The 26,785-nt window shown below is 38.6% G+C and overlaps 2 protein-coding genes across 3 annotated transcripts; both read right to left on the reverse strand.

Annotated features, from left to right (window-relative positions):
- Positions 1-1,680: 1,680 nt before the first annotated feature.
- ca4c (carbonic anhydrase IV c) lies at positions 1,681-10,546 on the reverse strand. The gene is made up of 8 exons (XM_063484665.1): positions 10,492-10,546; positions 7,624-7,671; positions 4,388-4,552; positions 4,099-4,244; positions 3,639-3,731; positions 3,491-3,557; positions 2,207-2,370; positions 1,681-1,869 (listed from the first exon to the last, which is right to left on the reverse strand). The coding sequence occupies exons 1-8, from the start codon at positions 10,544-10,546 to the stop codon at positions 1,681-1,683; spliced, it is 927 nt and encodes a 308-aa protein (XP_063340735.1).
- Positions 10,547-11,577: 1,031 nt separating this feature from the next.
- aldh3a2b (aldehyde dehydrogenase 3 family, member A2b) lies at positions 11,578-24,635 on the reverse strand. Of its 2 annotated transcripts, none has more exons than XM_063485966.1 (11): positions 24,507-24,635; positions 22,839-23,000; positions 22,103-22,334; positions 19,544-19,629; positions 18,946-19,154; positions 17,652-17,769; positions 17,293-17,434; positions 15,441-15,607; positions 15,239-15,338; positions 14,867-15,105; positions 11,578-12,372 (listed from the first exon to the last, which is right to left on the reverse strand). In XM_063485966.1, the coding sequence occupies exons 2-11, from the start codon at positions 22,998-23,000 to the stop codon at positions 12,358-12,360; spliced, it is 1,470 nt and encodes a 489-aa protein (XP_063342036.1). In that variant the 5' UTR covers positions 24,507-24,635; the 3' UTR covers positions 11,578-12,357. The 2 variants fall into 2 exon arrangements, with proteins under 2 accessions (XP_063342036.1, XP_063342034.1); XM_063485964.1 differs by having other exon boundaries at positions 22,839-23,034; positions 24,507-24,631.
- Positions 24,636-26,785: the final 2,150 nt, after the last annotated feature.

Raw genomic sequence — 26,785 nt, forward strand, 5'->3', positions numbered from 1 at the left:
TAGAATAAAGGTTAATATTTAAAGAGTCTCTCATGTTTTGAAAAAGGAAGAAAAATATGTTAAACCTCTAATTCTATATATCTGTTTATTACTTTTGTCCACAAAAACATCTAGGAAAAAATAAGCGTTAATATAAAGCAGTAAAACATGAATATTAAAAAGTGACCTCCCCCCCCTAAAGCCCTAAGTGCTGCAGGGTACTAAAGCTCACACACATACTATGTTGGTTTTCTGTTTCCTAGGTCAGAAATACTGACATAAGTGCAGTCAGTAATACTTTCAAATTCAAATCTACTGCCATGTTAGCGGCTGGGTGACTTCAGCTGAAATCAGCATGCTTACATGCTTAAGGTGACAAAGTTAAAGAAAGAATAACGCTGCCAGTGTTCACCATCACAGTATGTTGCTGTGACAACTTTATATAAGCGTCTCGAGGCAACTGCTGTGATGTTGTTGGGATTTGTCGCCATATAAATAAAACTGAACTTAATTGAATGTCCTAATTAAATTTGATCATCATACAAATTTCTGTTTGAGATGAAGATGGTGCTGCTTTATGGTTTCAAAGTTTTAAATTGGTCTGGTCTGAATCAGTTGATTGGTTTGTTTTTCTTTGTTTCAGCTTCTTTCCACAATGAGAAAAATCCCAAAGAATCGTCATGCATCCCTTCAAATCACCAGAAAACGTTCATGTAGCTCAGATATGTCTAAGGTGGGGAGGAAGAAAGTAAATATAGGAAGAAGGTCTTGTTAAATAGCACATATATGTTTGCATTTATGAAACACGCCCAGCTAGCTGTTTTAACTAGTATTACTGTGGAAGCTGCCATTCTTTGCATGCTCCATCATAGCTGGGATATCAGGCTACAGGAGCCGAGTGCACTCACATTTTAGTCAAAACTTGCCTGGATCATTTTCACACCACTACCGAATTAGTTTGGCGACTGAGACCAGTTCCTGTAAAGGCTGCTGTTATCATTCTGCTCAGTACAATATGTGAATCTGTACAGATTTAATGACAAACAATCCAATATCTTCAGAATCAGAACACTTTAATAATCCCTAAGGAAATAAGTTTGACACTGGTCCACTGACTCACAATCAGTGGTGCTAGGAGAAAACTGTCTCATAGGGTTCTACGAGACACCGCCTGGCAGTCATGAATACCTAAATTTGGGCATTGCTGCTGATGTGATCAACTTTAATTGATGGTAATTTGTCAGGAAAATGGATCATCTTAAAAAATGATTAAGTATGAATACATTACCAATAATTAATGCAAAACAACTGCCCCTTTTAAGGGTAGCAGTGGCATTTTTAATAAAAACATTTCTTTGCATCTCTAATTTTTGCATACCCTCTGATCTACAGAGGAAGGCTGAGCTGTATGTATCTAGCTCTATGTACTTATCTTCTGCTTAACTCAAAAAGGGACCATTACTTACTAACGATACATCATGCTTTATCATGTGACTAAGATTCATCAAGAAAATGTGTACTGAAGTTATAACCCAAGGAAGGGGTTATAAAGGGCAAATACTTTTTCACAGAACTGTATATATACAATCAGACTTTGAGAAGTCACTCCCTGCTGGCCATAAGAAAAAATGCAGATTTAAGACTTTGTGCGTTGGCTTTGCTCTTCAGACTTGAAGACTATGCCCATTTCTTGCTGCTCATTCAGTGTGCCAGACCCAGCGTAACAGTCACAAATGATAAAAACAGACACCAAAAATGTGTCGCAGTTGTCTGAGCTGTACCCGACTTTGAGGAGTACACAATCCTGCCATCCAGCGGCTGCGTAGGTCGGAAAATGTCAGTCATGGGCTGCCCTGTCCAAAAGCGACACTGCTTAACTATCGCATCCAGCTGTGAAGTGGAGAGGGAAAAAATGTGTTTGAGGAAATGAAGAGTTGTTTAAAGAAGGAAAGTTGTTGTAGGTCTTGACCTCTTAAATGCACAGTGTTTCTGAAAAGTTTTTTTCTTCCCCCAGGCATTTTCTACTTTTGTAGTTTTAATAGTTTTATTTTGCATTTTAATATCACATCTCCATAACTTCTTCAAATATGCTGTTTTTGTTTACATTGTGAAAGAGTAAAGAAATGTCCGTTTGGAGGTTCACAGGTTTATGGATGAAATGCAACCAAAAGCACTAGTTTCTCTACTGTGAGCCTTTTATCTCTTTCACTTACTTATTCTTGCTCACCTGTCGACTACTGATGGCCAGCTTCCTGTGAAACACTGTCCAGGCAACTGCCTGCTCACATCCCGGCGTTGTCATGGAGCCCACGTAGCGGTAGTAACCTTGTAGGTCCTTTGCAGCTGGGATAATGTCACTGAGTCTAAAGTTTGGGATCACTGTGGTGCTGCCTTCATGTGACAAAGAAAGAAGCAAAGTCAGGACTGAATAAAGCTTATTGTGCCCTGATGTGGGAAACAATTATTTGATCCCAATCTGAATCACCTCCTCACTTTATTTTAATGGAGAGAAACAGATTATCCACCAAAAATCCTGAAAATAAAAAATTACATGAAAGCAATAAACTACTTATTGAATTTAAGTATTTGATCTCCTGCAAACCACAGATGGGAAGATAGATTACAATCAGTCGATTAATTGGAGATACTCCTCAACTGGTTATATGTATAAAGCACACCTGTCCACAGAAATCAGTTTCTTCCAACCAAAGAGCTGTCAAAGGACATCAAGGAAGAGATTGTAGAGTTGCACAACACTGGAATGGACCATGAGACCATCAGCAAGAAGCTCGGTGAGAAAGGGACAACTGTACGGTAATGGAAGACACACTAAATGATCAACAGTTGCCCTTGGTCTGAAGTGCCATGCACGGCCTCATGCCTCATGATAATGAAAAAGGTGGTGTAGCACAAAACTACACAGGAGGAGCTCTTTAAATAGCTGAAGGCAGTCCATTACAGTACACTGTAATGGTCTTTAGTTTGTCACTGGGCATCTAAATGATTACAGAAGGCTTGGGAGAAAGTGCTGTGGTCAGATGAAACCAAAATCAAGCTCTTTGGCATCAGCTCAGCCCACTGTGATTGGAGGAAAGGAAATGCTGACCCAAAGATCACCCTCCCTGCATGGTAGTGGAAACATTATGCTTTGTGGCTGTTTTTCTGCTAAGAGTAATAAAACAAGGCAGTAAATGAGTATACTGAGGTTATGGAGATGCCTAGTCATTCTAAAAAGATTTATAGATCCTAAAAGATTTATAGAGTCAATATAAAGAGGAGTGGGCCCAAGTCCCTCCTGCAATGTGTGCTGTCCTGGTGACTAACTTCAGGAGTGCTTTACTTAGGGATCAAATACTTATTTCACTCAGTGAATTGCAAATCAATTTTTAACTTTTATGTAACGTGATTTTTTTCTCCATTTTTTGGTTTATTAAAATTAAACTGCCATAAAAATTAGCGACTGTTCACTTCTTTGTAAGTGGGGAAAGTTGCAAATTAACAGCATATATACCGTTGTTTTGTACTCGGCCCAGCGCATCTATTACTGTGTCCAAATGAGGATGATCGTCCGCTGTTTCCTGGAAAGATACCATCAATACTATGGCGCAAGTCACGTCTTAACATTTTATTAAGAAGGTGAAAACATCACAGTGTATTACCTCAAACAGGAAGGCGAGCAGAGCTATACCTGCTGTGTCATGTTCGGCCTCTGCCAGAGAGCTGTACGGCTCCTTAATGTGGACTATGTGCATCTGTATAAAGAAAAGATGGTAAATGGTAAATGGACTGATTCTTATATAGCGCTTTTCTACTCTCCTGGAGTACTCAAAGAGTACTGTACTGCATCAAGGGCCCTTTCTGCTTTCAGAGATCAGATCAGTCACATAATTTTTTCAACGATGGATATAACAATATTAATAAAATGTTATTAATGACCCTCCTGTGTCATTGTGGTGTATCTGTTAGCCTTACTGAGCAGATTTAAGGGAATAAAACATGAAATTATTCACAGTAACATAAATGCCATGCTTGAACATTTTTGATGTCAGAAAACCAAAACCAAAACCATTGACCTCTATATATTCAAATCTTTTATAACTTTAATAATGACTCCTTTACCTCCATGGGGAATCTCTCTCCGTCAATGGTGTGCTCTGATCCTGGTCTCCCATTCCCTCCCCAGTGGAGGTGAAATTGGGCGGCTCTGTAGTGACCTGGCAGAGCTCCCCCAATGAATCGAACAGACGGCGGCAAAGCAAAGTGGGCTGCAGGGGCGAGAGATTGTCACTGAGCAAAGGTATTATGTTACTTTAACAGTTATTTTTATGTAAACATGTTGAAAATATTTGGTCGTTAAGGGAAAAAACAGCTCTGTGTGTCAGACTGGATAAGATCGGCTCTTCATTACCAGAGTGCCCTTTGTTTTCCACTGTCATGTTGATTGTGTCGGTGTGGCCAATGAAGTTGAAAGGTGACAGGGCGATGTCGATGTGGACTTTGCTGGTCACAATGTTAATCGGTGACTGGCGTAACCCTCCACATTTAGGGAATTGAGTAGCCCAGTGGTTGGGGTCTAAGCGACACAAACAGGAAAGCAACAGCATCATCAGATTTTAGGCTTCACTGACCATACAGAGTGCTGCCTCTCAGAGAGTCCACGAAGACTGCCTCCCCCACCCATGCTGGCTGAAAAGACAGGATGCCTGCCTATTTATATAAACTCTTACATATTGTATTTTTTAAAGACTTATTTTGGGGCTTTTTTGCCTTTGTTCATCAGCTGAACAGCGAAGAGTAGACAGGAAGGGGGGCAGGAGAGGACAGACTCAACTTTTAAAGCAACAACAAAATGAATAGTGCTCAGCCAATTCACCTCATGAATGACGAATATTTGCTGGTGCTGTAGATCTCAATGAGAATGAACATCACTTTCTTCTGCTTTCATTTTGCTACTTTGGTTTTGCTTCTCATGAACACAAGAAACTGCACCTGTGTCCTGTGGCATCTTGGTTTAGATCACTCGTTACATTAAGAAACTTTAAGATGAAAACGACTGTTTGAATTACCATCAAAATGATGCATTAAGATTCTCATAGGCACCCTCATGTTTTTAGTCTTCAACTATATTACTTAATATATTAATATATCACGTTGGTTTTTTATAGTGATCTGATAGTGTATACATTTTTTGACACTTTCAGAACACTGGTAGCAAGTTTATTATAATTTTATATTTTTATTAATTTTTTTCTTTTTCTTTTGCAGTTTAGTTTCAGCTGGTCTCCAATGTGGGTATTATTGTTTCAGTTTGTCTGAAGATCTTTAGTTTTAATTTAGTTAAAATTTTTTTAGTCTTTTTAAGTATTATTGTATTTGAGGCATACAGTGGTGTAAAAAAGTGTTTGCCCCCTTTATGATTTCCTAGTGTTTTGCATATTTGTCACACTTACATGTTTCAGATGATCAAACAAATTTTAATATTAGACAAAGATAACCCGAGTAAATACAAAATGCACTTTTTAAATTATGATTTTATTGACTGAGGGAGAAAGGGTGAACTAATCTAAACCTACCTCGTCATGGTCAACACATCATGTCACGATCTAAAGAAACACCTGAGAAACAAAGTCACTGACATCTATCAGTTTGGAAAGGGTTAAAAGGCCATTTCTAAGACTTTGGGACTCTGATGAAGAGTCATTATACACAACAAGAGAAGACTTGGAACAATGGTGAACCTTCCCAGGAATGGCCAGCTGACCAAAATTACTCCAAGAGGTCACAAAAGAGCCCAGAACAACTTTAAAGGACTGCAGGCTTCACCTGCCTCAGTTAAGGTCAGAGTTCATGATTCAACAATAAGAAAGAGACTGGGCAGAAATGGAATCCACGGGAGAGTTCGAGAAGACCACTGCTGACCAAGAAGAACACAAAGCCTCGTCTCACATTGGGTAAAAACCATTTTGACGATCCCCTTGACATCTGGGAAAATGTGGACTGACGAGACAAAAGTTGAACTTTTTGGAAGGTGTGTATCCCAGTACTTTTGACATAGAAGTAACACAGCAGTTCAGAAAAGGAACATCATACCAACAGTAAAATATGATGGTAGTGTAATGGTCTGGGGCTGTTTTGCTGCCTCAGGACCTGGAAGACTTGCTGTGGTAAATGGAACCATGAATTCTGCTGTCTATCAAAACATGAAGGAGACTGTCCGACCATCTGTCCATGACCTCAAGCTGAAGCACACTTGGGTTCTGCAGCAGGACAATGATCCAAAACACAAAAGCAAGTCCACTTCTGAATGGCTTAAGAAAAACAAAATGAAGACTTTAGAGTGGCCTAGTCAAAGTTCTGACCTGAATCCAACTGAGATGCAGTGGTACGACCTTAAAAAGGTGGTCCATGTCTAAAAACCCACCAATGTGGCTGAATTACAGCAATTCTGCAAAGATGAGTGGGCCAAAATTCCTCCACAGCGCTGTAAAAGACTCATTGCCAGTTATTGCAAACTCTTGACTGCAGCTGCTGCTGCTCAGGTTGTTCCAACCACTTATTAGGCTTAGGGGGCAATCACTTTTTCACATAGGTTTGGATTTTTTCCCCTTAATATTAAACACCTTCAAAGATTTGTTGGTAGAAAACTAACAAAATACCTTCTAACTTAGAAACTATGACAAGAACTTTTTGGCATGGGATACGCTTTGAGTGTAGTTGGGTTTTTTTAATGACTTTGTGTATAGTACACTAACAGGTTATTACAGTTAAAACAGTTTTATTACATGTGCAATGTTTCTGAATAAGTAATATTTTATTTGGAAGATAACATAAATTTGTGTTCAAAAACTTGAATGAATGCCACATATGTATTATAGCCACATAAATAAAAAACTCAAATTAACTATACTCAGAATTATGTCAAATATATTAAAATAGGTTTCAACAGGACAAAAAACAGGACCTCCACCTGTTTTTGCACTACAAATGTCTTAAAATACAAATAAAACAAAATGTTTCTATATAAAATAAATGACTATTCCTTTAAAAGTAAATACTGCTCAGAAAGTGAGCTGCCTTGGTGAAGGTTTGATCTCATTCTCGATTCATTCAACTATAGTTTTTCACCCGGTGGCTGTTGCTCAGGAGGTAGAGCAGGTAGATCACCTACTGATTGGAAGGTTGGTGGTTTGATCCCTGGCTCCTCCAAGCCAAATATCCTTGGGCAAGATACTAACCCCAAGTTGCTCTCCGATGCATCCATTGGAGTGTGAATGTGGTTAGACAGCACTAAGTTTAGAGAAAGTGCTTGGGCTAATGTTGTAGAGCGCTTTGAGTACTCCGGGAGAGTAGGAAAAGTGCTATATAAGAATTAGTCCATTTAGTTTTTATATTTTCCACATCTAGTTTTAGTTTTAGTTAAATGCAATAACTTATTCTGAAACTGATGAGGTTTAACCAAACAGATTTTTGGAGGCCAGTGAGAACCTCTGTGGTTAAGCCCAATAATAAAATAAATGGTTACTTCTGCACTAAGGTTAAAGAAATGTTCATATCGCAGTGGTTTACATCCTTGACTTGCAGGATCTTTGACACTTTTTGCATTTTCCTCTAAAATTTTGGAGGTTCCTTTCTTTCTAGTCTTACCTCTGCACGGGTCATCACAGGCATTCTGGTTTTGATAACACCAGTTAGCTGGAGAAAAAGTAAAACACTCAGATTAGACCCAGAAACACACACAAACAGACACACAGATATAACCTGCAGTGTACACAGCGCTTATATTTATGTTCAGGACGGTGCTGTGACAGGCCAACAGTCTCCCTGCAGTTAATAAATGAATATTAATTAAGTTCACGCTCTATTAGACACAGCTTTTATTTTTTTCTTAGTCAGCAACTAGCTGATCTGCTCATGTGTTTGTCCTCTGCACCTGAACTTTGCAGCTGACATATTATTAGTCTTCACATGACACATGTGCTCAGCGTGTTAACAATATGCTGTGTCCATTAATATGTTATCTGATAAAGCACAGACAGAATGTAGTAACATGATGTGTGATTACAAATGACTGATCCTTACGATTTATTGATTTATTACAATGAATCACCCTGCCTCCCTGCAAATTTAGTCAGACTGCTGAGCTCAGTGAACTTTGAAAAAGTTGCACAAAACCTACCTCTGCAAAAAGTGAAAAAGACATCCAAAAAATGTGTTCACAGTCAAATTCATAGACCCCCACACTTATTTCCTTTCTTTACAAGAACAACAAAAGCTGTGACAGAACAAGAGAGTAGTATAAAAGTATACTGACCTAAGATCTTACAATAAATATGAATTAGCAGTTTACATTTAGTTTTTAAACATGTTTTACTCAGTTTAAATGTTGGAAAATGTGTCTGTGTGTGACAGTGAGTGGAAGAGATGCAGGCAGATTTTAATCACCCAGGTCAGCTGGTTGTTATTACACTGATTGCTTTCAGTGCAAAGTGGCTTTATCCGACTCCTTAGCTGCCTCTGCACCGCTGCATTAAGCGTGTTCATTCAGCAGATGCTGATGACGTTATTAGAGTTGTGCCGTGGTTGTGTATTGTGTTTCTGATGTGAATGAAAGTCCGGTGCTTGACTCTGCAGTGGGAATGAAAGCCGCTATAGAGAACCATTTAGCTAATATAGGAACACAGATTAGCCCCGCTGACTCCCACAATGCCGTCCTTTGAAAAGGGGACAGTGGTTCTCACCAACTGAGAACAATACACAGCTGGAGGCTGGCTTTACACCACCTGGCTCATTCACCTGTGTGAGACTGAGCAGCGGGGAAAAATCAGAGTGAAGTCTATGCAGTGATTACCTTGCTAAATTCCCTGTTTTACTTTCCTTATACTGACAATATCTTTTACAGTTCACCATCTGAGCTTTCAGAGTGGCTCGATGTAGCCTAAACTTGGAGCTTACACATGACAACGTGAATCCCTGTGAGAAAATAATTAAACTCTTACTGCATTGACAGAAATTAAGAAAGTAAGTAACAGCAGGTGCTGCTGATCGGTTGCACTTAATATAGAGTGAGCACCTGTGTAAAAGCAGATGTTTTGGCAGTTTGCTGATCTGGAGCACTCGGGTGTGTGTTAACACGATGTCACAATCTTTCCAGGAGTGGAAGTCCCAGCAAATTTTATATGTCAGACTGTGCAGCGCTCAGAGAAACTGCAAAAACATCCAAGCGCTACATCTCAGCCTCCAGGCCTCGGCTAAATGTTAAAGTTCATTACAGTAACCAGAAACCACAAGACATCTGGAGCAATGTCCTTTAGATATTTGGCCATGTTTGGCAGAAAAACCTAATACCAGCTTCAGGCGAGGTGGTGTAGGGGTGATGATAAGTGATTGATTTGGAGCCTCAGAACTTTGGCACCTTGTAGTGAATTAGTCGACATGAACTCCTCTGTATACGTGAGGAGCCATCGCTCTACTGGCTGAAGCTTGACTGAAATCGTGAATTGAATTGGAATTACACAGCAGCAAATCTACAACAGAATGGGTGAAAACGAAACATCAGGGTGCTCAACCCGATTGAAAAGATGCAGCAGGACCACAAACCTGAAGCTATGTTCAGTTCAAGCTATAAGAATGGCCCAAAGCTCCTCCACAGTGATGTGAGAGACTGATAAAACTATAAAGAAAATGTTTGCTTTAAATTAAAATGTTGTTCTTAGGACCTGTGGAAATGTTCTTTTCATAGGACTGTAGCTCAGGACACTTTTCTAAAACTTGTTCTGGTTGGTAGCGATGAGTTTGTTGTGGCAGGTGTTCTTAAACTGGAGAAAGATATTGCTGCAAAGCAGACACTGGTTTGTTGATTTTTATGGCTCTATTCTTGTGACTCTTGTGAACTGCAAGCCAAAACACCTGCTCCCCGGCAAACTTTCAAAATCAATTAATTTTTTAAGTAAACTTTAGGAAAATGACAAACTCATAGATGTGAGATTTGCAAATCCCCAAATGGGAGAACTGGTTGCTTTTCCACTGCTTTCATGATCTAGATGAACTGTTTTTGAGTCTTGGGCTTTGTTTCAACAGAAAAAGACATCTGATGTTGCCTCTAATCCACTTTTTTCCACTATGATTTGCAGGGCTTTGCCATTTAATCATATAGAAAAACTAATGAGCCTATTAATTAGTAATAAAAATCATTGCTGTTTGCAGTTCAGCTCGTGATCTTTCCAGTTAATATTTAAACATTCATGAAGAAGTAGCAAGAAAATTCAATATATGTTTTAGACAGTTGTGTTGCTGCTTTGATTCTTAATAATCTCACGGCACTTGTCTTCCCACAAATTACAGCATGTTTAATCAAGTGTGGCTGCAGATGTTTTATCGTCATATCCACCCTTTTGACTTAAACAAGAACAAGTTCAAACTAAAAAAATAGGCACAGAAAACTGAAGCCCATCATAGTTTCTGCATTTAGCTTAAATGCTGTTATACTGTGTATATTATGTGTGAGTCCCCTACCTGTGCAGCTGGAAAGGAGAAGATGCAGAGTCAGGAGGTAGAGAGAAAAACCCATGATGAAGTCGGGCGAAGCTCCTCATAGACTAAATTTCAGCTGCCTTCACACACCAACTCAGTCACCTTTGAAGGTGGGAGGGAGGTAATTATTGTGCGTTTGTGTGTGTGTGGAAGTTATTCTAAACAGGAGGGGGGGTCTTGGTGCAAACGTTCCTAATTTTAAATTGTGTAAAACGAGAGAGACAGACACCTGGTGGCAAAATGTAGAAAATGATTTCAGCTGTTCCTTGTTTTTTATTTTTAACTCGATACAGCAGAAAAAACACTGAGAAGCTCCTGCTGCAGTCTCACTGACTGAACTTACACTGTATCACTTAAACTATATTTTGCACCAGGCTTTTACTGAAAAGGAACAAGAAAGTATTTTAACTCACAGGACAAAATGTCATTATTTACATCTGATTTCCTTTTTCTATAATACATTAGCGCACATAATAAAGTGGATGCGTTTATTTGGAAAAACTTTAAAATTAAGCCTGGAGCTTTTGCTTTGCTATTTTTTTTAAATTTAAAATTGGCAGCATTTTTCCTAAATTGCCTGCTTGTCTTCTATTTTCCACATAGTAGGGTGTACTTAATAAAGTGTCCGGTTAGTGTTAGTGTCTATGGAAGTTAGCAGTGCAGCATCATTAACATCAGAACAGTTTTCTGTGTCAGAACAAGCTTTTGTGCACCAGTGAAGGTTGGGTGTGGTTTCTAGTCCCAAAGATCATGAGAACTGAACTCTGAATTTTCTGAATCTTTTAAATGTTATCATGTATTGCAGATGATAAAATCTCCAAATTCATTGAAATTTGACTTTAAGCAACACTCTTCATAAGTTCTTGACCCACTTATGTAAAAATGTTTTTCATGACCTTTAACAGTTAATTTAACAACGTATGAGGCTGAACTGTGAATCTATTTCTAACTCACAGAGGAGAGCTGATGAATATCAACTCTGTATTATGCAACATAAGCTTGTAAAATACAGAATAAAAATAACTTAAATTTCAAACTGATACATGTAGCAATTTATTTAGTTGAATATTAAAATAGAAATGCATATATATTTCTTTAATTGTTGTTTATAAATTTAAATGGCGTGATATAGGCAAATATTTAGAAACAACTACACTTGGTCACTTAAATGTTTTACATTTGGTCATAAAAAATAATTAAAAACTTCCTTCACATGAACCTGTGTGATTCGGATGAGCTGAAAACAAACACTGAAATCTCACAGACTGGACGGATTGTCTTCATTCCTGCCAGACACAGCCTAAAACTACTACTCTGGGCTGAAATCAAGTGCACTCGGGCTGATTGTCAGATTAATGGCGGATCCATTACTGAAACAACAAGCTAAAAATACCCTACAGGTAGCTCCTACATAATAATAATAATGATAAAAAAAATCATTTTTCATTATTAAAATGAACTTCATCTTATGGCCCTTCATGTAAACATGTTTTGTTTATAAATGTAAGGTGGAATAAATGGACATCATACTTTGAATCATGCAATACCTCTACACTTACACTATTACTTCATTTAAAAAACTAAATCATTCATATTTTAAAAAAATGTATTAAAAAATGTGGTGATGAATTAATGGAACGTAGTGATTCTTGCATAGATGAGAATAAATAATTATCTTCATTAAAATAAACGGCTCTCAGTGAGCTCCATGAAACCTCACTGAAATGTGAAATGGAAAACGGCCACCCTGAAACAACTCAACATTGTTATCTTGTTCATGCATAAACAAAGGAATCCTCCTTGTTCCTCTTCTGCGGCCCAGACAATAAAGGAAACAGCAGAACGGCTTCAAAGGAGGTAATTCTGTAAAACAAAAGACACAAACAGAAGAATCAACTGGAGGTTTTTCTAAACATTTGCTCTGCATTCATAATGCTTTTAAAATGACTGATGGGTGTCTCAGACGTAAGCTGTGACGCAGCTGTAAGGAAGTGTTTTAACACTATTTCTATTTGAAATAGTGTGTCTATTTCTATTTGAATCCTGTGTTGCTACTCAGCAGGAAGGTTGGGGTAAAAACGCAGACTGTAGAGGGCAAAAGGTACGGTGGCCCTGAGAGGCCAAACGGACTGCAACTTAAGAAAACACCAGCAATAAGAAAAACGCTGCAAAAGCACACAAAACACAACAAAGGAAAAACGACAACGGAAATAAGAAAAAACAAAACAGAAATAGGAAAAAACTCATTTCCACAAGCACAAGGGAACTATTTCCGGGGAGACAATTTAACCCGACGAACCAGTTGCAGGAACCCAAAACATGGTAGGCGTGTTTTATCATGATTCATATAATACTGATGACGGATTTTTAGGCTAATAGTTAGGTTAACACACTTACCTCTCATCTTTTCTTTCCTCACAAAACTGACAGATCCTCCACTTCTTTTAAGTGTCTCCCAGCGCAATTCTTAGCATAATTCGGGTTCTGTAACTGGTCCGTTGGGTTATTGTCTCCCCAGAAACACTTCCCTTGTGCTTGTGGAAATGAGTTTTTTCCTATTTCTGTTTTCTTTTTTCCTATTTCCGTTGTGTTTTGTGTGCTTTTGCAGCGTTTTTCTTATTGCTGGTGTTTTCTTAAGTTGCAGTCCATTTGGCCTCTCAGGGCCACCGTAAAAAGGAGTACACAGAACAGAACTGAAAAATGCCACAGTGCAAAAAAAGTAAATGTCACACATTCAACATTTATATATGTGAATACTGAATAAAAACAACAAAAATAATGTGAAGTATTTGCATTGTGAACCAAAAAAAGAAGAAGAAGAAAGAAAAACATTCTGCATCTTTGTTGCCATTTGACCCTTTCCACATCCAGATCTGTGTGTGTGAGCCAATGACTGTAGAAAACAGTCATTGGTGTGAGCAAGGCTGTATCTGCCACATTCACTGGATAGCATTGTTTACTGAAAGAGCCCCGGGTTGTTTACTTACAACTGTGTAGCTGTTACTGAGTGAGTTGGGAATGTTTTTTTTTCAGATACAAGAAAGTTTTGTCATTGTTGTGTTGTTCTGTTTATTGGCCTGTGTAGTTTTGGATCATTCAACTCTGTTTTCATGTGCGTCGTGGATTCGCTGCCTATATATGGACAGCTTGCCAATCGATCACAGACGACCATTTATCATCAAATCTGCCTCAGAATCACTGATTAATCTTTGAACTTTTGGAGGAAAAAAAGGCTGAACCACCACCACCACTTCCACAGGACCGAGCACTAAACAGCTCAAAACCTGAATAAATTAAATCTGCTTGAAAGCACTGAAACAAAACTGGGCATGCCTACAGTATGACAAGCCAGCTGGTGGTTATGTAACCCTTAACCCTAAATCTGTCTTCACCCAGAAGGAGCTTTTCATTAGGCCTTTGAACGTAGATGGAAAGACCAAAGTTGAGCTTAAAAAAATACTGGATGTGTGGATGGGGGACTTGGTGGCACTTGGATGGTTCAGTTCCCATTGTGCAGCATGACTGGAAATACTTTATATTTCTATACTGTAGCATGTTTAGAAAAGTGATTTACAATAAGAAATAAAAATAAAAGATACAAATTCATGGTACACACATTTACATAACAAAAAGCATGATGTCTTTAGCTAAGAGTTAAAGACAGACGTAGGTGACGCATTTGTGAAGTCACTTGGAAGATCATTCCAGCGTCTTGGTGCAAGCAAATTAGCTTTGACTCTGTGATGGTCTAGACTCTAGAGTGATTAGGAAGTAGACCTTAACCCTGTAAGGCTGAAAAATCTGATGTATGCAATCAGACACATGGAGTGCTACTGCGAGACAAATGATACAAATTAAAACTCATATATGGAAATTAATGTTTGCTTTTTTTTAATTGTCAGAAAGTTCAATAAACACTTTTTTCCCAAAACTTTTTTTGAAACTGTGAAAAAAAAAAAAAAAAACAGTTTCAAAAAAATTACAATCGTCCGGCAGTCATTGCATAGTTCAGGCTTTACAGGGTTAATGATGTTGAGAGAGAGTATGGACACAGCATAAGTCTCTACCACAAACGCAGGTGCAAGGCCATTTAAAGCTTTAAATACAATAGCGCACTTCATGCTGGATTCTGTGATGCGCAGAGAGCAGGTGCAAGTCTGCCAACACTGGAGTAATGCGATCGCTCTTTTTTGTCCCACTCAGTAATGCACATGTGCACTGTGTGACACTCAAAGGATGTGTTCAACTACAGAAAGGTTTAGGTTTCTCTGCTCCTCTTAGAACATTGCAGTTAGCTGGGAAGCTCGTCCACTGATACTGCCCGTGTCAGTTATTCCTTTCTTTCTTTTCAACTCACCTGAATCACAACAGCAGCCACCATAACCAGAGCAGCTAGGAGCGCCATCCGTCCCACCCAGCCCACATCTACGGTATTGAGGATGAAGAAGCGCGCCCAGCCCAGTTTCTTCAATGTGTGCGGTGGGTAGCGCATGTCGTTCACCCCCTCCATTTTCAGCTTTTTGACCAGACAACCACGCAGGTGGCTCAGTCGGTCAAAGCTGAACTTGCCGTGGTAGCAGCCTATTCCACTGTTTCCTGCACATGGAACATACACAGATGCTGGCATCAGGTTTGACCACTTTTAATCAACATAATAAACCAGTAATACAGAGAGTAAAGTCACTAAGGGGTTAAAAAAAGGCTCCATTTGCACAGTTTCTCTACTTACCCACTCCTCCAAATGGCAACGCGCTGACAGAATAGTGCACGAGGCAGTCGTTGGCCAGGAATCCTCCACTCGAAGTCTCATCTCTCATTCTCTCTATCACCTTTACAGAGAAGAGAAAACAAAAAACACTGACAATAAGTCTCGACCTAAACGCTGGTTTCCACGTGTTAACTGCTTTGCTGTGTTGGGTGCTGGTAGATACCTTGTTATCTGGTGAGAACACATAGAGAGCCAGAGGTTTCTCTCCCTTATTGATCAGCTTGATGGCTTCGTCCAGGCCGCTGACTGGTAAGATAGGAAGTAGAGGTCCAAAAATCTCCTCCTGCATTACCTTTGCCTCTGGCTTCACGTCCCGTAGAACTGTTGGAGCTAAGCACATCACAGAAACACTGCATGACTTCGTCTTGTTCCTGAAGGTTCTCCTTTCAGATATTTTGGTTCATCTGTCTGAGTTGTTCTTTAGCCCATTTCAGTTTGATTCATATTTTAGTTTAAAGGTTATCAACATTTGTCTTCATTGTAACTTCTATTGTTATTTTCCCCTTATCTTCCTGCTATTGAGTATTGACTCTGTATATGGTCCCTGAAGTTATATTCTCACGTTTCCCATTTACTAGTTTCTCATTGTGGAGTTTTGGCATTTTCGATTGTTTTTCTCTTGTACTTTTTGGACTTTCTTGCCTTTGCTGTTCTTTTGGTTTCACCCTGTTTGTTTCTAAACAAAAGTTCCTTATTTTGTGTCATCCATGTCGCTATCTTTTATGAATTTTGCTATTAAATATAACGCTAAACACAATCCTATTCATGTGTTTGGTATTCAAATAAGGCACCTGAACTACATTCTCATTTATACCTTACCAAATTATAATAATAACTACAGCCCGACCGATATAGAAGTTTCAATATTGATACTTGTATTGAAATTTGTACATTTAAAAATCTGGTGTATCAGCTGATATGTTTTTTTTCCAGACACATGTTATTGTGGTTATTTATCTGTCTGCAACAAGATAATATCGCATTGTATTTTAAAAATGAACTTGTTTTACTGTCACAAGCAGTCGTGGAATACTTGTTTATGCTCTGCTCAGATCAGAGTGCCCTCTGGTGGACAAACTATGCAACATCAGCACCCTTGTCATATCTGAGGGGTGTTTCTCCAATCGCTTGTCTACTTTTTAAAAAAAAATTATTTTGGGGAAGTCATAAATGACAATATCAGTAGATTGGCAAACAGCTAACATATCAGCCTCACTGATATATTGGTTAAGTTCTAATAATAACTTCATTTGTATACCGCTTTAATAGAAAGGCAAAAGCAGGATATTCAGATGCTAAATCATAACAGAAAGCAAAATAACAAGAGATAGAAGGCAAAATAAAAGTGAAAGTATCAACAACAACAAAAATGCAAAAAATTTAGATGAATAATTGTGAATAAAAACATGAAAAACTAATAGTAAACAACAGTTAAAGTTACCAAAAAAAGATTCTGCAAGGTTGAGCTCCTCAGTAAGGTTGATCCAGGTTGTTTACATGTTTTATGACAAAATGTAACCTCTTTGTGGGTGCTGTAAGTATGTGCAAGTTCACATTTAGTTAGCTGAGTTGACATAATCTCAACTTTACTTTACACTGTGTCAAAAAAAGGCTATCAGCCCGTGCTCTGAACGCCAATGAACACCAAAAATGGAGGACAGCTGGAGCCCATTTTAATATAACAAAAGAACAGGAAAGAGAAGAGAGCTTGGAGAAATGTCAGAGAAATTATATATGTTTCTGTTTCCGTCTGAGCCACAGACCCACACCTGTATCTAAGGATGTGAACTGGCTTGTATAGGGTTATACATTTTGTTATATATTTATACCCAAGCAAGGGGTTAGTAAAATCTTAAAATATAAACCAACAGAGAGAAGCCAGGGTTGGGAATGATATAAGCTGCTGAATGGAGTCTCTTATACTAAAGCCACAAAGGAAGAAGGTGCAGCTGTCAAGGCCTGAGAAAATAAACACAATAATGACTTTAATATTTTAAAAATGAATTAATTGTTACCTATGTAGCAGTCTGACTCATCATTTTCCCCTCCTACAGCGATGTTGCTGTCTTCTAACATGGCCATGACCCTCTTGAAATGGCGCTGGTTGATGATGCGACCATAGTCCGGGCACGTCTTTGGGTTGTCTGTGTAGAACTCCTACAGAAATTATTTTAAAAACCAGTGAATTAATGGACAAACACATTAAATACCCCCCCCCCCCCCCCCCACTCTGATGCACTGTGTTGCTACCTTGATAATGAATCTTTGAAGCATAAACATTTCTTTGAGGTTTGTATTGAAATAAAGGACTATATTTTTTTCCTTAGTTTTAAAATTCTCAACTCAAAGTTATGTTTTTTTCAGTCTTCAGTACCTTAATACACTTCTTGACCTCTTCAATGACCCGGTTCTGGATGCTGGGCTCACAAAGGATGTAGTCTGGGGCGATGCAGGTCTGACCACAGTTACTGTACTTCCCCCACGTGATACGCCTACAGAGCAGAGGAAGTGTTACCGGTTACTGGATTTAAAATAGTCTTTTTGCTATTTTAAACGAGACAAAGATTGAAGCTGTTTTGTCACAATGACAAGTGGTATGTTTGGAGGAATAAAGGTGAGGCTTTCAAACCTAAGAAAACTAACAACTGTCAAGCATGGTGGTGGTAGCATCATGTTCTGGAGCTGTGGTACCAGTACATTGCACAAAGTGGATGAAATAATGAAGGACGACTATCTCCATATTCTTCAACTTTACATTAAATCAACTGCTTTTATTTGGTGTTCCACCTGGACAATGATCCCAAACACACATCAAAACCAGCTTTGGAATGGATCAGTTAGGCTAACATTAAGCTTTTGGAATGGCTTTCCCAAAGCCCCGACCTCGACCCTATTGCAAATTTGTGGATTACTCTTAAAACCCATGTGTTTGCAAGGAAACCAAGTTATTTCATTTAACTCTACCAATTCTGCTACAAAAGGTGGTCAAATGCCAGAAACTCACTCATGACCATCAGAAGTGTAACTTAGCAAGGTGCGACTTGCTTGGACACTGAATATTACTGATGGTGTGTATGTATACTTTTGACCTTGTGTGGATTAGAGAAAATTAAAAATCATTAAAATCATTAAAAGCCCCAAATTACTATGACATCCATGTCCACGACTAGCGTATGTAAACATCTGACCACAGCTGCATATGCTTTGACAGCACTCACTGGATGGACCAACACTCAGAACAAAGGTGGATGCTCATATTAAACATGGCCTAAGGTTGCAAGTATTCTAAAGCCCATGCTTTAGATTCCTCTTAACATCAGAGAGCGTAAATATATTTATTATGCTCATTTAGGGTACACAGTTCTGAATTTGAGCACAACAGCTCCTCCCACCCGCTGTTTGTTTATGAGGTGTAGTCAACCACAAAAAAGCTGACTTTAAGGCAGGGTGGTTGAAAGAAGTGAAGCTTAAACTGATAATGACAGATAATGAACCAACGGCCACAAGGCTAACATAAAGGCTGTCTTAAACTGTGATCATGCAAAGCTACCCAGCATATTCAGACACCCTTAATGGAAATATTAAGATTCTGAGTGACTGTATTTAAGAAAGAAAAAAGAAATTAAAATTTTAACATGAAGACAAATAACACTGAGCACTGCTTTCACCTGCAGGCTATGCTTATTTCACAGTTCTTGTCGATGTAGCAGGGGCTCTTCCCGCCAAGTTCCAGGGTAACTGGTGTCAGGTGTTTGGCGGCAGCTTCCATGATCACTTTTCCCACCGTGCTGTTGCCGGTGTAGAAGATATGATCAAATTTCTGGCGTAGCAGCTCCTGGGTCTCCGGCACTCCTCCAGTTACAACAGGGTAAAGCTCCTGACACACAAAAGAAAACATACACGCAGGTATCACAAAAGGTCCGGAAACAACACGTCTCTGTAATTTAAACAATTTGAGATGCAAGGCAGTTTTCTTCTTTAGATCATTTGCAGAATAAATAGAGATAAATAAAGCTGATTATAAAAAACAAATACAGCACAAGTCAAAAGCTTTTCTCTGCTCGACTACCCCCATCATGTTTATATAGTAAACACAGTTTCCCTGACATCTTGTGTTTTCATGAGAAACATTTCACAGTTTGTTTTTATATGACACAGCATAAAACTATAAGTGTAAGCACAGATGCAATTTGTAAAGAATAAACAGCTTATAACAGAGCCTTGTTTGGCTGGACGTTAGGCTGCTGTCATGTGACCTGTCCTTACTTTGTCAATGTAAATCGGCAGAAGGTCCTCCATGACTTTGGAAGTGTGCACACAGACCTCAGAGGGCTTCACCACAGCTGCATTACCTGCACAGGTAGAAGAGAATGGCAGCTCAATATTGTCTAACAATTATTTTCAATCATTTTCTTTGCTGATGTTTGTCCATTTTTGGATGTTTCCAGGCTGGATTTTTCCAGCCTGTGGATGGATAGCTATTCAGCAGAATGCAGATCATGGCTTAAAGTCCAAAAAAATATCCAGTTCTCTTTGTGTGCAGGCATTTGGCAACATTATCTTACATTTATGGATCATTATCTCCACTAAGACAGCTGAGATCACACGCCTACCCCCAGACGTTCACCTTTGTCTCTGCTGGCAGCCTCAGCTACACCTTTGGGCTTTTTTTTGGGTGATCGACAGAGTTCTTATAATTTCGTTTTTATTTTCATTTCACTGTGACTTTTTGTTTTTAATTCTGTTTAGTTTCAGTTAGTTTCTAAAGTACTGCTGCTTGTTTCACTTTAATATTTATTGCTTGAAAACATTTTCAGTGGTTTTACTTTAGTTTTTATTGGTTTCAGTGTCAGTTTTAGTCTTTTATTGTGTGGAGGACACACGACAGAGGCAAGATTATGGAAAATTAGAACAGGCATTCCAAAAAATACAACTTTTTTAAAGCTATTGACTCTCACTCTTTTAAACATCCATGTCTCAATTAACATGTCCATCAAAACCTCCACAGCTAAGTTATGATAGCAAATTTTAACAGATAACAATGTCTAAAGCTAAGGATATCTATATTTTTATTTTACTTTAATTCATTTTTCACAATAGCCACAATTGTTTCGGTTGTTTTTAACCTTTCTTCGAGTCTACTTTTTATTTTTATTTTTAGTTAACTATAATAACCTTGAGGATCACTGACACGTGAAATGCAAATCTAATTGACTCAGTTGAACAAGTATCATTATATATATCAGAGTTTTTATATGATGGTATATATCATGAATTATCAGCCTATTACATATAGTACATACGTTGTTTATGGGTCTCTGTTTTACTGAGATTAATTGAATTATTTTTACTACCTGGAAATAAATGACACGTATATCCTGCTTTTCTACTCTTTTCTAGCGCTCAAAGCACTTTTATACAACTAGCCTCATTCACCCATTCAAACACACACATTCAGGCTGTGGCTGCCCAGACAGAAAATGCTAACTTACTATTTTAACTTGAAATTGTGACTGTAAATATTAACCAATCACAATGAAAAAATATTACGCACATCAGTGTTTTATTACATTATTACAATACACTGAAAAAAATGAACGCATTATATTTTAAATGTATAATTCTTCAACAGTTTTTTGAACTGACAGTTGCCTTTGGCCTGAAAATAATCAGAAGAAAAGACTTCTGACCCACTGAGCTGATACGAGCATCTGTGTAATATCTGATATTGCTGGTGCAAAGAGCAAAGTCCATGTTGTGCCAGCAATCACAGAATATTAAATGGTGGCACAAAGTGCTGCACAACTGCACTGACGAGTGCTACACTTTTTCAGTATTTGACACTAAACTGGATTTATCCAAATGAAATACAAATGAGCAGCCTACGTGCAAGCACTAATATGCAAAGCTATCACTGGACAACCACAAATACTGCAGTGTCATGCTGTGTAGTCACAAGAAACCTCTTCATGACATCGTGATTAAAGCTGAGTCGCACAGTTTGACCACTCAGGCTGACCTTTATGAAGATAATGTATGAGAAAGTGCACACACATCACCCCAGAATAGAAAAAAACATGATCCCAGCATCTGATGAGTAAATACCTACGTACAAGGACACACACAATGAATCTTTTGCCGTTCCTAAAACTTCTGCTCTCATTATTGCAGTATAGAGTTCACAGAGTGGCCTTTGACCTACTTATCACAAGCTGAAAGAGAACACTTGGCAGTGGCTGGATAGAAAGGGGAACTTGAGCGGTTGTGATCACGGGACAAAAGAAAAGAACTGGCCTGAAAAACAGACGAATAGAAAAGAACTAAATACACGCCTTGATTTCCAAATCTTAGGCAGAAATGTTGTGGTCTTTGCTGTCTGTTGCTAACTTATCCAAAGACATTTACATTTACTCTGAATTGAAAAATGCTACAATATCAGAGCTAATAAGGCTGTGTGCTTAAAGGGGCAGGCACTACAAACTGTAAGTAAATTGTATATTTTAAATTGAGAATTTGGTGACATATAAGTTTACTCCAATACTTAATTATATAGGTAACTTTGTTTTCAGTTATTATTTAATATGTACACAATAATTATTATTATATATAAATGCTAATGCTTTATATAATTTGACTTTTATGCTATTTTATGCAATTCTGCACTTGAGTAAGTGGCCACAAGGACACAAATTGCCTGTGGTATTCTTATCATAAAAGATGTTACAGATGTAAGCGCTACTCAGGCACAAAAATATGAATGCTGACCTCATTACATCACACTCTGCCCTTTCATCCACCCCAAACACTCTCAGCATGGTACAGTACCGGCAGCAATGGCTCCAATGAGCGGCCGGATGGTCACAGCCCAGGGGTAGTTCCAGGCCCCGATGACCAGCACCACCCCCAGCGGCTCTGGATGGATGTAGACAGTGTCAGACATGGTCAGCAGGTTCTTCTTCACATGCCGAGGGGCTGCCCACTCCTTCAGATTCTTAATGAAGAGGCTGATCTCACCCTCCAGACCCAGAGTCTCATAAAACTGCGCCCCAACCTCGGTCTGAGGAAGAAGAAGATGAACGTAGGATCTCCTTATGATGCATACTCTTCAGTTTCTGTATGCTTCCATGAAAGGAAACTATTTTGAACCCCATGTCATATTTATCTAGTGATTTATGAACATTTCATAGGTTTTATGATCTGACCACTTTAAAACTTCTATTCATATTTCTTAACAGAGCAGTCCTATACGTATATATTTATTTATAGCAATCAGATTTCCAGAGGAAAGAAAGGATCCCATCCAGCTCTTTCTATGTCAGACTGCTTGTGTGTCAGCACAAGTATGCACAACTACCAAGGCATTAATGACACAGACAAAAAAATTCAGGATTTAATTGGGTCCAGATGACTTTGTTTAGAATTGCGAGATGTGCCTTGGCCTTGGCAGAGGATGTGCTTTCCGGGAGCTTTTGTGCTTACCTAAGAAATAAAATGGGAAACATCGGAAGCCAGTCTGTAAAAACACAGACAGGAGTCTATGTGTTTTGTACTCACTACTCACCTTATTGAGGTCTTTCTTAATGGCAGCTGCAATCTCTTTCTGTCTCTCGCTGAATAACCGCTGCAGATTCTTGAGCTGGTTGATTCGGTACTCTACAGATTTGGACCTGCCTGTTTCAAAGGCTTTCCTGGCACGAGCCACCGCTTGCTGCTCCTGGGACATCTTTTGAGACCAAATGAAAAAGATTTCCTCAAAGCTGCAGAAAGCAGAAATCAAGAAAAGGTGGATAACTTTAAAAATACACAACTCTCCTACTGCAGCTCTCTTCTCACCGGTCCAAGCACGAGCAAGTGCATCATACACTTTAAAAAAATAAGCCCGACTTTCGGCTTCACACAAGACCAACAGTCTCTCTCAGGTCAAACCTTTTGATTAACTATTCCCCACCTTATATCATTCACCTGTGATTGCCTGAAGTCTCCCATTACATGGTAAACTTTCTAAATACCATCTGATCTGTTATAACCATAACTATCCTAGTTTTATTGATCTCTCGTCTATAAAGTAAGATCTGTTAAATTATATAATGTCATTTGAGGTTTTGGTGGTAGTTTAGTAACTTAAGCTATAAAGGTTAGGATAGTTTAGTATTTTCTGTTATATTTAATTGTGATTGTTAAGGCCCCCGGGAGCCAAAATCAGCCTGCTTAAGATTCCAGTCCAGCCCACTGAACATCTTTGGAAAATTTAGGAAAGTTTCAAATGTAATTTCAAATATTTTACAGTTTGTGTTACTGATACACTGATATAGACCTGCCCCACAGCCACTCATAATGCAAAGTAATTAAGTAATATATAAACAGTTAAATGACAGAAAACGTTTTTTCACTATCTACTATATATATTTTTTAAATTTAATGATGTGTCCACAGTAAAACAAATGACTGACTGACTGACTGACTGACTGAATGAATGAATAAATAAATGAATAAAATAAATAAATAAATAAATAAAGTGGGACATTTTCTGTGAACTAACAAAAACCTTTTACTTAATTACAGGACAGTGTGGGCAATGAGCAGAAGTTTTTCTGTAATTTGTTTCTTATAGTTGTGCTGAGAGATTTCGTTCATTGACTACAGCAGCATTGCACTGCTTTTTCTTTTATTGAGACAAACCCACTATATTATAACAATGACAGAAATGATAAAATACATCATCGTTTTGCATATTAGCAATTAAGTATTATATAAGTACGTTTTTCTGTTGTTGTGTTGGCTCTCTGTACTTTTAATTATATGCATACGTTATTATATACTCCTGATAACTTGGATCAAGCGGAATATTTGTCCATTATTGGGAGGGAGCCTGATGCTTTCTATGCTTGTATGCTGTGATAATGACAGCAAAGGGAAACCATCACAAACACTAGGCTACGGCGGCTGGCTCACACTTAAAGGTACAGTAATTAGAAACTACACATACAACATCCGGTATCCTGTTTCACGTTAAATGCTTCACGGCTGACGTTGGTTATTCTGCACAAACTTTATAGGATACATTATCTTCTCAATGTGTCCGTCTGGCTGATTAAAGTTCGTGTTTTTATTGTTAGTCTTATTAGTTTTTTTGTCTCTTCACAAATCGCTCCCGCGGGTCGCTCTCTGTCTGTTAGGTCAGGAACTAAAAAAGCGAAAACACCTGTGATCTGGTTTTGTTCAGTCCTACCTTTATAATATCAGGTGCGGTTAAATTCTGGAGATCCTGAAGCGTCTCGATGGTGAGATAACCTGCTGCGGAGGAGCCGGACGGGTCACACTGGCGGAGAAACAGAGATCTCCTTCCCCGTTAGATCCCACCCCCCGCTGGGGGGGGAGGGCCCCACACTCCCTCCGCTGGGCTTAGCTTTCAGCCTCAGCGCGGCTCTCTGGTCCACACCTACAGTTCATAGTCCACACCGAAATGTCTCAATATGGACATGGTTATTTGTCATAAAAAAGACTTCCAAACGTTAAATCTGACTTTAGAGACCCGCAGGCATGTTAGTTGATATGCTGTTTCTGTATTTTGTCTGCAAATTTAACAAGTGGAACTAAGTAAAGGTGTCACAGAGATGTAGTGCACCGCTGGACCTGCAATCGACTTTCAAACTGAGCCAGGAGCACACAATGCCACAATAAGCAAAAATAAATGAAAAACTAAAATAAACAAATAAACAGATAAAATTACAAATGTCCCTTATGCACATGAAACAAATCCCCTTCTCTCTGTATTTATATAGAAATATCTTAATGGACTTTTTCACTGTGGAAAATAACGGTTTTCTACTTTTAATAAAATATTAATGTTTCAGAGATTTAGAAATTCTGTAAATAAGATGGTCTGGAAATATTACCTTTGCGAGTCATTCATGACAAATAACCAAGTCCTTATTTTTGCACAGGTTCAACCAGGTGCTGGAAACATCCCTCAGACATTTTGGTCCATGTTGACATGTCAGCTTCACACAGTTGCTGCACATTTTTCGTCTGCATGTCCACAATGAGAATCCTTCCCACCACATCCGATATGTGCTCTATTTGACATCTGAGGACTGTGGAGGACATTTGAGTACAGTGAACTTATATTAAGTTGTGATCAAGACAGTCATTTGAGATGATTTGATGTTTGTATCATGCTGTGTTATCCTGCTAGAAGCAGGTCAAAAGGGGATGGAAAACAGCACCACTACTCTGGGAGACTCTGGTGTTTAAATGAGCCCAAAGTGTGCTCATTCATACAAGGGAGGATGGATCCATGCCTTCATGTTGTTTGGCAGCACATTTTGAACTTAATTATCCAGCCTTTTCCCCAGTCTTCTGCTGTCCACTGCAGCCTCAGTTTCCTGTTCTTAGATGACGGGAGTGGCAACTGGTGTGGTCTTCTGCTGCTGTAGCCCATCTGCTTCAAGGTTTAACATGTTGTGTGTTTAGAAATGCTCTTCTGCATACCCTGCTGGTCAGGTGGCTGAGTGAGTGTGAGTGTGCACTAGGATGCAGAATAAAATGTGTGAGCGAGACATGTTGAATAAAGAGCTTTGTGTGCTCAGGCAGAAAAATCACTAAATAAGAGCAATTCCATTTACCATGTTTGGGTTGTAACAAGAGGTTATTTTAAGTTACCTTTGCCTTATTATCAGTTTGAAGCAGTCTGACCATACTCCTCTGACATCTGACATCAATAAAGCATTTTCTCCACTCACTGGATATTTTCTCTTTTTCAGATCATTCTCTATAAATCCTAGAGATGGTTGTGCACCTAATAAAGTGGCCAGTAATTGCCTACTGCAGTTAGGATATCATTTTTTAGCTTCAGACTTGGCATATTGACGATTTAAAATTATGTACTGGTAACATCTAACAAATTATGCTATTGTTAGTAACAATGCACTAAAATCTAGTGTGAATATTGCATATATTCATATCCAAATCAATTCCCTGCTGAGGCTGAATCCATCTTTTATCAGATGCCAGCAGTCACACGTCTGCTTTAAATCTCAGTACCCTGTGACTCCTGGAAATAGGGGAATGATATTCTTGTCTATGCATGATATCCAATCTCCCATTCAGGCTTCTGCAGACCCCCCAAAACACTGCGACAATCCAACACATAGACTGAGTCAAGCAAGACTGCTTCATTCATTCATTCCTTCATTGAATGTACTGTCATGTCAAATTTATTTATCAGTACATATAAAAACAATACCTTTGGACCAAAGTGCTGCACATCTAAAAAACAACAACAAAAAACAGTGATATAAAACAACAGATTTAAAGAACATAGAATTAAAGCAAAAAGAGTAAAACAACATAGATAAATAACAGTCAGAATTCAGTCTTATCTAAAAACCAAAGAATAAACATGGGAGATGCTGATGTGAAGACGCAGTTTGTTCCACAATTTCACCTCCTGTGTTTAATTAGGAGCTCAAGACAGGCAGGAGCATTTGCTAAGCAGATCTCAGTGAT

The sequence above is a fragment of the Pelmatolapia mariae genome, linkage group LG10_11 (genome assembly GCF_036321145.2).
Source record: "Pelmatolapia mariae isolate MD_Pm_ZW linkage group LG10_11, Pm_UMD_F_2, whole genome shotgun sequence".
Classification (NCBI taxonomy): domain Eukaryota; kingdom Metazoa; phylum Chordata; class Actinopteri; order Cichliformes; family Cichlidae; genus Pelmatolapia; species Pelmatolapia mariae.

What these genes read in the sequence shown, in the direction of transcription:
- ca4c (XM_063484665.1), bottom strand. Translation starts at nt 10,546, where the DNA reads ATGGGTTTTTCTCTCTACCTCCTGACTCTGCATCTTCTCCTTTCCAGC. An exon ending in CTGTGATGACCCGTGCAGAG is followed by an intron (nt 4,553 to 7,623) that starts GTAAGACTAGAA and finishes TGTGTCGCTTAG; the next exon opens with ACCCCAACCACTGGGCTACT. An exon ending in GAGAGAGATTCCCCATGGAG is followed by an intron (nt 3,732 to 4,098) that starts GTAAAGGAGTCA and finishes TTCTTTATACAG; the next exon opens with ATGCACATAGTCCACATTAA.
- aldh3a2b (XM_063485966.1), bottom strand. Translation starts at nt 23,000, where the DNA reads ATGTCCCAGGAGCAGCAAGCGGTGGCTCGTGCCAGGAAAGCCTTTGAA. An exon ending in GAAATAAGCATAGCCTGCAG is followed by an intron (nt 17,770 to 18,945) that starts GTGAAAGCAGTG and finishes TCTGCTCTGTAG; the next exon opens with GCGTATCACGTGGGGGAAGT. An exon ending in TGTTCTCACCAGATAACAAG is followed by an intron (nt 15,339 to 15,440) that starts GTATCTACCAGC and finishes TTCTCTGTAAAG; the next exon opens with GTGATAGAGAGAATGAGAGA.